Source organism: Stylophora pistillata, chromosome 3, assembly GCF_964205215.1.
Source record: "Stylophora pistillata chromosome 3, jaStyPist1.2, whole genome shotgun sequence".
NCBI lineage: Eukaryota > Metazoa > Cnidaria > Anthozoa > Scleractinia > Pocilloporidae > Stylophora > Stylophora pistillata.
Genome location: NC_142521.1, coordinates 12,779,766 through 12,795,288, shown reverse-complemented (window position 1 = coordinate 12,795,288; position 15,523 = coordinate 12,779,766). Strand labels below are relative to the sequence as shown.

Sequence of the window (15,523 nt, the reverse complement as noted above, 5' to 3'; positions counted from 1 at the left end):
AACAGCAATAGATACTTTTAAATCACGCAAAGATAAAAAAGTAAATAAGAATGAAGAGACCTTTGTAAGAATCTGAAAGAAATCCATGTTTCAAAAGCAAAATATTCTGTCACGATGAAAAATCTGGCTGCAAGCGTAGTTATAACATGTCCGTTGGAGGAGCAGCAAATAAAACGCCGCTTAGCGTAGATTGGTTTACTTGTGTAGCAAAGAATCTAATGATTTCCTCTCAGCTGCTTTAGGTTTGATGTCGAATGGAGATGTTTCTTTTCTTGACAGACGACAGCGCCAAAATTTACTGGAATTAACCTTAATTTCTGCGCCATTTCACTAGATAAATTGCAGCATGTGATACAAATTCAGCGTCAGCTCTTCATTAAGTTCAGTCAGGGGAAGGTTCTTTTTTTCATAGTTACATTTTAAAAATAAGTTATGTCATTACCTCGTCACTAAAAGGGCCAATTTTTCAGTTACAAATTTTATTCCTGAGTATCTACATAAACTGTGAACATGTCGATCTACGTTTAGATATTATCATTGCTTGATACATAGAGTTTGTCTCAATTGGCACATGAGTTTCTAGTTTTAAACAAATTCTATAAAATAAGAATAAGACTACCTTGTATCAAAAATGTAAAAAAAAAAGATGAGAACGCTTAACCCTGCAGGAGGGAGGCCTTGCTACAGCGTAGAGCTCAATGAAACATCATCAAAAATTCCTAGGTTTCAAAGTTGGAAAACTAAGCAATCACGGTCGCACTCATCGTTTGAAGAAGACTGGCAGCATGCGTGCGAAATTTCGTAATCCACATAAACAATAACTCATCATCATCATTAAATAAGAACCTGTTTCGAATGTTGAAAGCAGGTCCCTATGTGTAAAAGGAGGTAAAGTAGTATTTTTTGTAAGTAGTATCATTTATAACCGACGTGTGTTGAATAAAGTTCAATTAAGAAAGATAAAATAAAATAAAGTAAAAAATAAACAAATAAATAAAAGGAGGTAAAGTAGTATTTTTTGTAAGTAGTATCATTTATAACCGATGTGTGTTGAATAAAGTTCAATTAAGAAAGATAAAAAAATAAAATAAAGTAAAAAATAAACAAATAAATAAAAGGAGGTAAAGATAAACATCTTAGCCCAACTGGTTCATCCTTTTAAGCGAGCTCTTACTGTAAATCGATATTTTGAAAACGTAATTCAAAGTGAGCCATTTCTGCAGAATAACGGCAGTCAAATCACCCTTACACAGCTTAGTATAACACCATATCGCATGCTTATGTGTTCAGGAAAGAACGCTTGTGGTTAGGTGTCTTGGCAGTATTTTGGTGATGTAAACATGTCACAGAAACATCCTTATCCAAAGAGCTAATCCTAATACTAACAAAATTAATAAAAAGCGATGTCGTCTCCAGTACATCTTGTCACGAGAGTTAAGTTTTCGAGGAGATGTCCTGAAAAAGTGACCTCCGTAGTAACATTACAAATATCCTCTCTTTTTCTTTTGGAAACTTATAGTTTCTATGATTTGTTTGTTTGTTTTTTGTTATTTCTACATCCAAAACTTTGCTCTTCGAGTTGGCCAAGCGCAAACACACATTTCCGCATTTTTTTACTTTTTTATTTTTATTTAGAGATTTACCATGGACTACGAATAAATTTTGAGATCCGAATTTAAACAAGAGAGAACCTATTGGCACCGTAAAATGCTTTACAATACATAAATTTAGACGATTCTAAGAAAATCCTCCCCCGAAACAGCTTCTATTGACACATTGATAAAAGAGTTTTCTTTCTGACGGTGTCTATTAAGAACATTTGTAAATTGGTACCAAATAAATCCACACAGACATTGCCCGAAAACAGTATATCTGCAAAATGTTCAACCATTACAGATAAAATAAATAAACGCATGCAAGTCTCACAACAATAAGTCTCTTCCTCTTCGGGTATATTTCGGACAGATCAAATAAAAAGCCAATGACCTAACTGTGGTTATAATGTAACTTCTCCAATTCAACTATGACCTCTGTCATGTCTGGTCTTTCCCTGGGATTCGTTTTCAGACATCGACGCACAAGTTCCCGCAGGGCGTGGTTTTTCACCATATTGACCTGGGCTAAGCGCTTTTGGGGGTCTGGAAACTGCTTGAAGGTACACATTTCACACAGGAGAACACCGAAACTGTACACATCAATCTTGAAAAAAAACAATAAGAAAAAAAATTAAAACAATATTTATTTTCATTGGGATCTAGGGAATAACTTTGACATTACTGGATCTGGAAAACTTCCCTCCCCTTGAGACGTATGGCCGGGCGCGAACAAGAGAGTTCGAAAAAGCAACCCGCTGTAATTCTCAAGTGTCACGGGTACAATGCTGTGCGTTTGTGTATTTTATAGTCGCCATTTCAAGGTTGTACAAAGAATTGATCTTTATTCTTTGTTTGGTGTACCAAGATTCTTCACTGAGTAATACCTATTTCTAGTCCTTGGCTAAGTTCTCGTACCTTAGGACAGAACTGATGGAACGGATTTGACTATGACTTAATATTTGCTTTACTAGGTTACTAGCACGCCATCATCGTTGTCGTTGTCTTATAGTGAAGTTACTGAGTTACAATGCAGTAGTTTTGATATCACTTAAACTGGTCAAAGAGTGATAAAAGAGACAGTTAATCAGACACTTGAAAATCAAAGTAATTCTAATTGTCGTAAACCTAGCAGACTAGGACACTGAAATTTCTTCCTCCAACTTGCCAAAAAATATACCGAGGGAGGCTAAGATGTCTTTTCATCTGATGTTCTCAACTGAAGTGGTGAACGGTGAGGTCAAAAGGGAACGAAATAGATGGAATGAAAATTTAGCGTTTTAGCCCTAATGTTATTCGTTTCGAAACAGTGTAAACATGTCACAGCCTATCTTCACGAAAAAAAGCAAGTAACAAGCCATCTCTTGGTTTGAAGCAAGGAGAGGAATTTTCTTCAAATGTGCGTACCTTTTAATATCCGTTTGTCTGTCTATTTTTTCATGGTTAATCACTCTATTAAATCAAGATCTCAGATTAACCATGCAGTTCTCTTTGACAAGCGATGATAACGAAGCCGTAAAGATAAGTACATAGTGTATTTCCAAACCTTAGCCGTCTGATTCGAAGAATTATTAACTTCTGGAGCGCTGTAAGCAAAACAGCCAGGACCAATTGACATCTTCCGTTCCTTAAATTTGGCAGCGCCGTAATCTGAAACTTTCCCTCTCCATCGATTTCCTTGTCGCCAGAGCAACACATTTCCACTGCTGATGTCACGGTGGATGATCGGTGAAGGCTTTTTTCGGTGAAGGTAGTTTAAAGCTTGAGCTACATCCAGAGCAATAACAGATATTTCGGGCATGGAAAGAGGTCGCTGCTCTAACAGTTGCCTTAAACTTGTTTCCATGAGCTCCGTGACGTACAGAGGAATTCCCTCGTCATTAGTTGCTCCAATAAACTGCAGTAAGCAAGGATGGCGACACCTTGAAGCGATGTCAATCTCCCGCTGGAACAAACTCTGGTTATGAGGTGAAACGATTACCTCATGGATTTGTTTTACGGCGACGGAGCACCCACAATACCTGCCTTCAAACACCTCTGCCCAGCCTCCAGCTCCGAGACTGTTGTCCGATATTTGAATCTCATCGCGAGGGATTATCCAGTCGCAGAGCTCTGACTGTAATCGATCCTCTAGGTTAGCAACTTGTTGCCTTAAGTTAGCAGTCTCCACTTCTTTTTCTGCAAGATGTCGTTGAGCATTCCTCCATCGGTCTTCCATCTCTCTGACTTGTCCCTGTAAATTTTCCTTTTCTCTTAACTGCTCCCGCAACTCCCTTATATGCGTTCGTAAATTTTTTTCACATTCTTCTTTCTCTGTCCACTCCAGTTCCTTCATATTCCATAGTGTTTGAAAGTTTAATACTTGCTGCGTTTTCTCAGTAAGCTGTGCACGAAACCATGTCTCTCTTGTTTCAGTTTTCTTCCAATTTTCTCTCCATCTTTGCTCTCGTTCTTCTTTCTCTGTCACCTGTTTCTGCAATTTCTCTATTTGGTGGTCTTTATCCTTTAGTCGTATGTTAGACGCAGTTTCTTCCTCTCTCAGACGTCGTTCCATCCCTCTCAGGTACGTCTGCGTTTCTGTCACCTGTTTTTGTAAGTTCTTTACTTGCATGTCTTTATCTTCGAGCCGTATATTAAACGTAGTTTCTTCCTCTCTCAGGCGTTGTTCCATTTTTCTAAGCTGTGCCTGGAAAATGTCCTCTCGTTCATCTTCCTGTGCCAACTGTTGTCCCATCTCCCTCAGTTTTTCTTGAATTTCTTCCATCTGCTGATCTTTTTCTCGCAGCTGTTTATGCAGGTAATTTTCTTTCGACTTTGTCTGTGTCATTACGTCCTGCAATTGTTGCTCCATCTCTTTCAGATTTTCTTGTAAAAGTTCTTCTCGATCTTCTTTCTCTCTCAACTGCCGTTCCAGTCTCTGCAATTGTATCAGAAATTTTGTTATGCGCTGGTCTCTTTCTTCGAGCTGTTGATGCAACTCAGTTTCTCTTGCCTCCTTCTCCGTCATTTTATTTTTTAACCTATGCCTCATCTCATCCAGGTCTGTTCGTAGGATTTCTTCTTGTTCCTCTCTTTCTAAACACTGTTGATTCGTCTCCCACAATTGTCTCTGAAGAGTAGTTACTCGCTGTTTCCTTTCTTCTAGCTGTAGGCGCAATAATGTTTCTATCGATTCTTTCTCCGTCGTTTGACTTCTTAACCTTTGCTCCGTTTCCTTCAAGTCCGTTCGTATAATTTCTTCCCATTCTTCTCTCTGTCTAAGCTGCTTTTCTTGGTTCGTTTGCTCTTTTCTTCTGTTGGATGTGTTGGGCTGATTTTCGTCAAAAGCCTGATACACCTCATTAAGACCTAGTCCCATTTCCACCGGCTGCACAGTTGAATATACTCCTTGATGTTCTAAAAAGAAGTGAGTTTTATTTAAAAAAATTTATAACACGACTCGGGAAGTCAGAGGACCAATAACTAAAATCAACCAATCAAAATGCTCCATTGCCGGTCAATATTCTCTCAGTATTGGACCGGGCGCTGTCCCGAATGGTACCGAATGATACCGCACTTGTGTCCCTTTGAACTTCAGTCGTATAATAAATCTCTTATTAACCAAGCTTGCTCGGGACCGTACTGGAAGAATATCGGCCCTCGCTCTTTTTTGTACGGACCTCGCTGCGCTCGGTCCGTACTGTCAAGACCTCGTGCCGGTATTCTCCCAGTACGGCCCTTGCGCTTGGTTAATAATATATATGTCTGGCACGTCATAAAGACTTAAGGCGACGGTGATGTACATGACAAATTACGCGCTTTTGACAGGCTGTAAATGAGTACATTTTTCATGTAACATGAGTGCAATGTACAAATGAAATTTAAATAATTTCGTCTATCTTGATTTTCTGTGATGCTCTTTTCATATACATATTAATAAGTAATAAAATGATTTGTTGTGCAATTTCAAGTAAATAAGCACATGAAAATTTTTCAAAGACTATAATTTTTGTTGCCTTTAAAAAAATTCACTCGTGCTTATTAACACCAAACTTTTTACTCAAAATCGTGTTATTACCTATACTTATTAAAAAGTTCCAGTTAGTAATAATGGGATGGTTGTTTAAAATAAAAATATTTCTTTCTTTAAATGAAAATACAGTAAGTACTGTAAGTTTTCAGGGCCCAGACACTATTTAAGGTTTTAGAAGGGAGGGGGGGGGAGGAATTGTGAAGGGGATAAAATGGTTTTCAGGAGGAACGGGGGGGATCAGTCGTAAAAGTAAAAAGCAGAGGAGTATGTAGAATTGACTGCCCATTATCTGCCTGCCAACGAAGGAGGGATCATAACAATAATACAGCATCAATTGATCGTGACACAATAAAAATCGTCCAACCCCCGCCCCGCCTTCCATACGATAGACAATGACCGTTCCCTTAGTGGCCTAGCTTCTTTGGTATTGAATGATTTCAAGCAACTTCAACCTTCCCATACAGTTAACACTAGAAGGGATTGTATCAGCTAAAAATGTCATCTGATGGTGCCCAGATGGATTACGAAATTATGGCAGTTTCTGCTTTGTTTAGTACCAACACCATCAGTACGTTTATAATATTTGGTGGTCTGCAAAAAGTAAAATACGTAGCCGCCGAAAAAAGTGATTCACCTAGTTTCTCAACGAATTGCATGCATCATCGCTCGTTAACCAATTCGTGGGGCGCGGTGCTTACCTGGTGACTCTTTTTCAGGGTGTGTTTCAACTTCCTCGATTTGCTCTTCATTCATTAACAGCTTCCAGGCATGTCCTTTGCCAATTTTAACTGTAGCAGCCCTCTCATCCTAAAGGGGAAAAAACCCAAAGCTGCCCAACACAAGAGTATCACAGAGACTGTTCGATTCCATTTGTAACTGGTAAGTCTTGTAGTTATACAACTGGTTTACTCGATCTGTTTACCAAAAAGAGGGTGAACTAAGTAATTGTAAGTGGATAGGAAGGAGGGAAATTTCTCATACCTGATTGCTGGAAATACCTGAGCCATTACAAGAGAGCCTTGTTGAAAAATGTCATGATATGCCACACAGCGCTATAAAGTTTGGATGGCAATCTGATTATTCTTAGATCTATAACGCTTCATGAAAACATTTTGCTCGAATATCATTTTTTCCTTGAAGATTTACACTAACTAATCTCTTCATTTGTAGATGTACAGTTGCGTAAGATTTAGGGTAAACTCACATAAGACACTTGAGATGAATCGTTGTCTGTTCTTAGCCGAAATATACTTTCGATAACTCAAATTTCACTACCAACAGTTTGTTATAATGCAATGCATCTTACCAAAAGCAGGCCTGTCATTGTTTCCTTGTTTTCATCTGTAAATTCCTCCTTACTATTCTGTAGTTTAGTTCCTCCGGTTGAAAAACCCACGGCAAGAGTCACGACATTCTGACCAGTCTGTACTGATACTTTGTCAGTTCTTTCTTGCGATATAAGAAGTGGATCATGCTTCCGTGTAACATACTGCAGGTGTGTTTTGTAATCGTGAAATTCTCTTGGTTCTGGATATTCAGGTTCTTCTCCATCTAAGAATAGAGGCTTCAGCCTGTCCAGTCCAACAAAAATAACAGTTGGTGATGCCCAAGAGAAAGATGGAAGTTGTGGGGAATGATTGCTGACAGAACTTCCTCTTGCATCGTCGTTCTAGACAAGGGTAAAAAAACACGGGGGCAGTTACAACACTGAACTCATTTGCGCTTTTGGTACGTTCAAGGATAAGAGTGAATTATTGAAGTATTCTGATGGAAAACGTAATGAGGACACGGAATATGGCCCATTACATTGATGAAGATTTAAAAATCAAAGCGCAATTTTCTCTTGGCAGATCCTAACTTATTACTGGGGTCCTCGTCATTGAGAATCTGCCATGGAGAAACTGAGTATATTGGATTGTTTCGAAAGAAAACAATGCCAAAAATGATTAATTACAACGATTATGATATCAATGATCAAAGTGGATGGATTTGCGGCATGGTGGTAGATTTCGATCGTCTTAACTGAACAACTACCGGTTCCACTTGTTGTTCACACGAATTTTGTGACAAGAAATGCAAGGAGTTGAATCGAAAATGACCGAAAAGGTATAAAAAGCAGTATATGAGATTGACGTCACCGATACAGGGAAAAGAGACTACACAATTTTCTGGCGATACGATGTTTCGGGAAAAATTTAGAAGGACGAGTGATACCCACACCTCCGGTCTGATCTCCTTAATGCGGCCTCGCTCTAACAGATCCAATCAAACGTGTTACTCTATATTGTGGCCTTTACGTTCAAATGGCTTTGGATTAACCTGAATTATCACTAAACGAAACGTAGACCACTGAAGTCCTCTGTCTTAATGACAATGAGGAGATTCAGTTCAGTGCGTAGCATTGCTCAAATTCTAATTTCGATTTCACGTATAAATCCGTCATTCGCCAATAAGCAAAGATGGTCTAGGAATCTTTTTTGCTTGGGGAAAGATTTTACACCTCTGAAACTTAAGTAGTTTTTTTTAAGTAGCTTGTCATAAGATAGACTGTCCATAACAGCTACAGCGGCAGTTGTCATAGGAATCCAAATATCATCCAAATAAAAAGTTTAAATTCTTAGTTTCTCAAATTTCCTCTACTGATCCAAAAGCTACTTACACTCTTTAGTTGCAAGCCGAAAAACGTTCCAACTTCAGACGGCAATTCACCCTTGTACTTCACGTTAGCACGTATAAATTCGTCATTCAAACTCCAAGGGCATCCTTTAAAGGAGACTAGTACCTCTGTCCCCGGCTGAAGACGTCGTCCAAAAACAACCATTCCTTGCTGACTAATTACGTGATACCTTGATTCAGGTGAAGTGCAAGGCAAAAGTAAACTAGCGTCTTCGTTTGAGAGTCGGGTAAACGCTTCGTTGCAAGTGGAACGCACTATTAATGGCGTCTTCTGTCCTCCCTGGTAAGCGGGGTAAACAAGGACAAATGTTTTCACATTAAAATCGTATGAGCTTGATAAGGCCTTTAGTAACTCTCCTTGCACCAGCTCCTGGCATGGATCAAAGCGGACGATGTAGTAATCGGAGTATCTATCGCAGGGTTTCTCCTTCTGAACACTGTTAATTTCCATTTTGCAACTTTCGGAGAAATTTTCAGATCAGTCTTGTCGCACGATGTGAAAGCGAAAGTAGCTCCTCCGTGAAGAACGGAAATAAGGTTTCTCTTCTTCACTAGTTAGTACGTCGTTGTTTCACTGAGTTAGATGCTTTAAGTAACTCGTGTAAGGTACCAGATACAACTTTTCCCAGAAAAACGACGGAGATTCTTAATATGTCAGTTCCGTGGTAAACAACTGCTACGCACAAAATAAATATAGCGTGACCATTTCGAAAAAGCTGCGTCAAACAACTTTGACCTTTACGGCACAATTATTTTATGAAGTGTTTGAAAGGGTATGAATTAACATTTGATTAAGCACGTCGAAACTGTGCTTGATTTAACAAATGGTAAACACCACAGCGTACACTATTGAGTTATGGTGCACGCGGGAGGTTGCTAAGCACGAAAGAAGCGTAAGAGTCGCTCGAGGCGATAGCCGAGAGCGACTCTAGCTTCTTGAGTGCTTAGCAAACCTCCCAAGTGCATCCATAACTCATTAGTGTATGCTGTGGTGTTTACCATTTGTTTTATAACATAACATTGAAACATTGTAGCCAAAGAGTTCCCTTTTATTTAACAAATCTTACGCGACCAGAAAAAACAAGCGCGCGCGGAAAAATAGTCTTTGCATTTGCTCACGTCAGCAGCGTACACCCATGGGCAAATGGAGGACGCTAAATTGACCAATCAGAGCGCGCGCTTTACTTTGGTTATGTTATAATTCCAATTATCTTCAGGTGTGACTCTTGTTATGACTGCTATGGTTGTCAACTATTCAAGTGAACGAGCAAAGTTTTCTCAGCGACTAAGCGAGTTAACGTTTATGTTTGTGTCGTGTCTGCTTAGCCGGACTTTGTGACTCAATGTCGATCATAAGAGTTTTTCCACGCATGGACCATAACATCGACGGAATATACAAAATAACTCTGTCATAATAATGATGCTCTAATGATGAATTGGCAATTAATTGCGTGAATTCAAAGGCGTTACGGAACGAATGTGTTACTGTTGTTTTCGTGAAGTGCCGACATGTTTAAACAAGCACAATTTCAAATAAAATTTAATTGCCTCCAAATACTGAGAAAGGTGTATGCATCCTCACGAATCTTCTTGGTTACCGTTTTCATATTGCTAAATTGTTATTGGCATACTAAGTCAATGAGAAAAGGCAGGGAGACTTAAGGGTCAAACAAATGGGAGACATGGCAAAATCAATTGATTATTAAATCACACTCACGAGACCAACTGGTGACTTTTGTAACAATAGAGGTTTCTTTACGCTTTATTCGTGCGTTTTGATAGGAAAAAAGTCCCCAGCGATCAGTTTAAGACGTGGCATGTTTCTCGAGTTCGTCCTATTTATCTCCAGACCTGACACCTCTTCAGCAAGTTTGAATCTCTTCCCCGCTTTCATTCTGTTTTCGTAGTTTGAGCCTTTTAAGCCCTTGTTATCGTTCCCTCGCCTTTGCTTGAGCTTAAAAAATTGCAATTCGTTAATAGTGAATTATATTAGACGTAGGTTCGAGTCAGTAAATTGGTTATCTAGCGTGACCAAAATTCATCCCAACACATGCAGAGGTCGTTGACTTCCTGGACTGCTGAAGAATGAATTTCAACGTAGGGCTATTAATGACAGCCCCAAACGTGGGGTATGGACGCCCGCTGTTGCTACCAGTTTCCAGATACAGTAAAGACACTCAAGGAAGAATTTTCTGAACCTGCACTCGTGAATTACTTTGAGACCTTTGGTTTAACCTAAGAACGATGCAACAGAAAGCCCTTTCGAGTGAAGCACCCCATTCCACGAGAAACTCGGATTGTTTTTCCTGTCCTTTTTATCGTGACAAAACAAATAACATCTTTATTAGACGATTAAGCTTAACATTTACTCTTCGCTGTCTTACCCTTTTTACTCACACAACATTTTCGACCTAGCTCATCATACTAGAGGAAAACAAAACACTTGCTCAAAGCCAGTTTCTCAGAAACGAAGAGTGCCCCTTTGAGCTTGAAAACTCTTATCCGCTGCCCCTATATTCGAGAGTAAGAGGTTTTCCATGACAAACAGATCCGTAGGTAGAGGTGCAAAACTAAATGGTACTTTGCTAGCTGTAATTTTAGTCATTGAAAAATGAGTTAAAGTGCATGGAAGATAAATGAAAAAATAGACGCTATGTAGGGCAAGATCATTCCGTTTTAGATCTAGAGAAACTTGGATTACAAGCTGGCCGGGGTGAGAATGGTAAACGTCGAATAAATAATTCTTTTCTAACATAAAAGAGAGGGTCAGTCTAGCCAGCAGTCGACGATCAGACTTGTCAAATTTTAGGGCTAAGTCGTTCAAAGCACGTTTAACAACAATTTATCTACTTAACCAGGTAACTTGTAAGACAGTTAAGCAGTCGCGGATCTAGGGGAGGGGTCCGGGGGTCTCGACTCCCCCTCCTTTATTCTGGGGGAAAACAAATATCAGAAGGAAAAAAAGCCGGCAGGTGTACATACACAAAAAGAACCGTCTGGATCCGCCACTGAGAGGTACAGCATACACACCCTGCGTCTGTCGTCTTAGATGTACCATAAACGCGTAACCTCAGGGGTTTGTTTAAGCAAACTTTGGTCTGCAAACTATCGCTACTCCACTCTGTCGAAGGTTCTTATCCTCATCTTCATTAGTTCTCCCGATCTGTTTTCTCTATGGACTAATCCAAATTTCACTTCAAACAACTTTTTTTCGGTAAAATGCAGCCCTAGGATAGGAGTGGTGTTATTTGGATAGTTCTCTAGGTTTTCCATTGCTCTCAACCATATCCCCTGAGTCCGGCTACTCATGGTATTGGCCCCTGGGGAAGTCTGATTTGCGAATTATTGATGAATCTACATTCCGCGTAATCATTTCAAGAAAATGATTATATAAAGTTAAGATTTTTCGACCTTTTCTCGAAATTGAATACGAAAGTAAATAAACATTGTATCAATCTTGATAGAAAACCAGGTCACTGATAATTTTATGGTAGCAAGTAAAGGGAAACGAAATTTACATGGAACTAAACAGAAGCTTGACAACTTCAAATTATGATAAAGGTCTTCTAATTTATTCGAATAAGCTCTGGACAATTTTTTACTTATCGTGATATGTATAGTATATATTAGAGGGATCTAAATGGCATCTGACTCATAATGCTCTTAATGATTCACTTACAGCATCTTGTATCAGTTAATGATAAGTACACGTAATTCAACAAGTACCTGGGAAAAAAAAAAGAGCTCCACGATAGCGGTACCAGCTTTCTAATCACCAAATATTATGATGCAACAGTTGTAGATAGCTCAAATACAAATTAACTACCAAGTGTCTTATCTTAAAACTATAGGTAAGGTAAGGGAGTAAAGCGTACTTATGAGCCACGTGGCTCATCGGGCCGGCGCTTAACTTCGGTTTCCGTAGCATGAAGTGACTAGGAGTAATTCTACCCCAAACCCCCCCCCCCCCCACCTGGATGGGATGCTAGTCCATTGCAGGGTTACCCCCAGCATTAGATTTGCCGCTACCTATTTAATTCTCCTGGGTGAAGAGAAGCACTGTGAGAGTAAAGTGTCTTGCCTAAGAGCACAACGCAATGTCCCCGGCCGGGGCTCCAACCCGGACCACTCGATCCGGAGTCGAGCGCACCAAATATAAGGCCACCGCGCCTCCCACATCTTAAAACTATGGGAAGGAATAAATCCGAGACTGGAACGAACCATTCTCAACCCAGTTACAATTTTCAAATCAATCCAACAAAAAGATTCCTGGGTTATTGCTTGGGCCCAAATATGCTTACACTTGAAACAATACCGATCTACCCAATTAACAACCTAGACGTATCTATTCTGAACTGAGTAGGCTACAAATAGTTCATTCTTTCAAATACAAAGAATTTTTCACTCATTATGTTTGCAGAATGAAATTATGGGGGTGCATGGTACAATACAACCTAATATATCTGCTCTATGACTGAAAAGTCATTTCTCTCCCTACATTTATGCACATGGAGCAATTAGTTAACTCCGGCTGTGATTATCAAATGTTCCACGCTATTGATAGCAATTTATGCATATGAGTGTGATTAAACTCTTGGTCTCAAGGAGTCAAGGACAGCATCATTTGCCGCGGATGTTGACTCTGTAAGAATTTTTTTAATATTTTTCTTAAAAAATACTTAATATAGCAGTATGTAAAAATAACTGTTGTTCAATTACGAAGTTTTGCTGTAAAGTTTTGCTTTATCTTCATCCATAAACTTGACAATTATCTTTTAGTGCATACAAAGCGATTATTTTGTGCAGTGGAACCCTCCATAGACATTGTAAACGACTCTTAGCTTAGTTTTTTTCCAAAATAAACTCTCCATCTTTAATAGTGTGATGCTTAGAGTACTGAAATAGTATCTGTAATAGGACATGCCGTCCATTTTTTTCAAAAATTGGACAAGCACGTAGTCCTCTTACTTATTAATTACGTAGCTGGTTAGTTGTAACTGGGCATTGTTCAGTCAAGCTATTATTCTGTAACTTTTTAAAACTGTCTTAGTATTAAATTGGATAGTTTGAAACTATACAAATTAATCCTAAATTGGACAGTTTTAAAAATTAAAGAATAGTAGCTATGCTGACAATTTCGGATTAACTACCAGCTATACAATTAATGAAAAAATGCGGATGATTGACAAAAAAGCATACCCCGACAAACCTACAACGTTTCATTGAACTGTTCCAGTCTACTGACAATCTCTGTTATGTCCGGTCCTTCACTGGGATCTGACCGCAGACATTGGCGGACGAGGTCTTGCAATACACGGTCTGTTACCAGAGCGATTTGATGTTCACGGTTTTGATAATCAGGGAATGTCTGAATGCACATTTCACAGAGGAGAACGCCAAAACTGTAGACATCAATCTGAATAGCAGGACAAAAGAAGACAATAAAATAAGATCGCTGTTTTCAAAGGTCTTTGAGTTGACCGAGCACACGACTAAAGAGTACGTTGCACAAGTTGCATGTGATCCTTAATTGCAAAGGACCTATATGCTACGAAAAAGAATCTCTAAGAAATTCCGTAAGATCACTGACCTACCTTTGCTGTCTGGTTTGCTGGTCTCTGGACTTCAGGTGCACTGAAGGCAAAACACCATGGGCCAATTGACATGTACATGAACTGTTCCTCAAACTTAGCAGAACCATAATCGGACACTTTGCCTCGCCATTGGCCATCCTGTCGCCATAGCAACACATTACTACTGCTGACATCACGGTGAAAAATAGGAAAAGGTTTCTTTTGGTGGAGGTAGTTCAACGCTCGAGCCGCATCGAGCGAAATTACGGTGATTTCTCTGAGGGAAAGAGGTCGTTGTATTAGTAATTCGCGCAAATTTGATTCCATCAGCTCTGTAACAAACAATGGAATTTCTTCGTCATTGGTCGCTCCAATAAACTGCAGCAGGCAAGGGTGTCGGCATCGCGAGGCAATATCTATTTCCCTCTGGAACAAACTCTGGTTGTGAGGCGAATTGATTTCCTCATGGATTCGTTTCACGGCAACAAAACAGCCACAGTACTTGCCCTCAAAAACTTCGCCCCAGCCTCCAACTCCAAGGCTTTTACCCGTCAACTGAATGTCATCCCGGGAAATAACCCAGTCATGGGACTGTGTTCCTAGTTTATTCTGGAGGTTATCAACCTGTTGTCGTAGATTCGCATTTTCTGCTTCAATTTCTTCAAATTGGTGTTGGAAATCTGTCCTAAGAGATTCTCGCTCCTCCAACTGCATCCGGACATTTGCTGCTTGTTCTTCCCTTTCTCTAAGCTGTTCATGCTGCTGTCCCAACTGCATCTGAAAGTTTTCTATTTGTTGATCCCTTTCTCTGAGCTGTTCACCAAGCCCAGTAGCTTCTTCTATCACTTCTTCTCTCAGCCGTTGTTACATTAAGTGCACCCTTAGTTGTGTTCGTAAGTTCTCCTCTTGTTGCTCTTTCTCAGTCAACTGCTGTCTTATCTCCCTCATTTCTAGCTCTCTTTCTCTAAGTTGTTCATGAAACCCAATTTCTTTCATCTCTATCTCGGCTGTCTCCTCCCTTGATCGTTGTTCCATCTCCGTAAGTTGTCGTAGCAAAGTTTGCTTTTCATCGTTTTTTTCTGACAATTGCTGATCCATCTCGCTCAAGCGTCTCTGTAGGTCAAGAGCCTGCTCTTCCTTTTCTCTAAGCTGTTTGACGAACTCAGTTTCTCTCGTTTCCTTTTCTGCTGATTCTTCTGTCATTCGTTGCTCCATCTACTTTAGAGTTGAACGTAAATTTTCTTCTTGTGCTTCTTTCTGTGTTAATCGTTGCCCTGCATCTCTTAGGGTCATTCGCAAATTCTCAACTCGATCCTCACTCTTTCTCAACTGTTCTTCTACATTCCTTAGTTTGGTTATGGTTTGGTTATGGTTTAGGTTACGGTTATGATAAGATCTCTTGCTCGCTCCTCTGTCGCTGTCAACTGTTGTTTCATCTCCTTCAATAGTTGGTCCTTTTCTTTGATATGTTCGCACAGAACTACTTGTCTCGCATCTTTCTCTGTTATTTCTTCCCTCAACCTTCCTTCCATTTCTCTAAATTCTTCTCGTAGAGTTTCATCTCCTTGTCGTTCTCCTCCAGTTGTTGCCCTTTTTCACTCCTTCGTCTTCCGTCCTCCTCCGTCTTCGGAGGCTTGCTTCTAGACAATCCATTTCTCTGAGCTGTTTTC

The 15,523-nt window shown here is 39.7% G+C and overlaps 2 protein-coding genes across 2 annotated transcripts; both read right to left on the bottom strand.

The window, feature by feature from the left end:
- Positions 1-462: 462 nt before the first annotated feature.
- Positions 463-14,630, bottom strand: LOC111335216 (uncharacterized). The gene is made up of 7 exons (XM_022941076.2): positions 13,875-14,630; positions 13,494-13,696; positions 8,264-8,759; positions 6,911-7,273; positions 6,303-6,411; positions 3,139-4,988; positions 463-2,199 (listed from the first exon to the last, which is right to left on the bottom strand). The coding sequence occupies exons 1-7, from the start codon at positions 14,628-14,630 to the stop codon at positions 1,987-1,989; spliced, it is 3,990 nt and encodes a 1,329-aa protein (XP_022796811.2). The 3' UTR covers positions 463-1,986.
- Positions 14,631-14,717: 87 nt separating this feature from the next.
- LOC148734570 (uncharacterized) lies at positions 14,718-15,068 on the bottom strand. The gene has a single exon (XM_088755559.1). It carries the CDS (start codon positions 15,066-15,068, stop codon positions 14,718-14,720), a length of 351 nt encoding a protein of 116 aa, XP_088611685.1.
- Between the last annotated feature and the right edge of the window lie 455 nt (positions 15,069-15,523).

Excerpts from the sequence above, each read along its gene's own strand:
- LOC111335216 (XM_022941076.2), bottom strand. The coding sequence starts at position 14,630 with ATGCAGTTGGGACAGCAGCATGAACAGCTTAGAGAAAGGGAAGAACAA. Across the intron at positions 13,697-13,874 it reads CAGCAAACCAGACAGCAAAG|ATTGATGTCTACAGTTTTGG; the intron begins GTAGGTCAGTGA and ends CCTGCTATTCAG. Across the intron at positions 7,274-8,263 it reads TCGGCTTGCAACTAAAGAGT|AACGACGATGCAAGAGGAAG; the intron begins GTAAGTAGCTTT and ends ACCCTTGTCTAG.
- LOC148734570 (XM_088755559.1), bottom strand. The coding sequence starts at position 15,068 with ATGGAGCAACGAATGACAGAAGAATCAGCAGAAAAGGAAACGAGAGAA.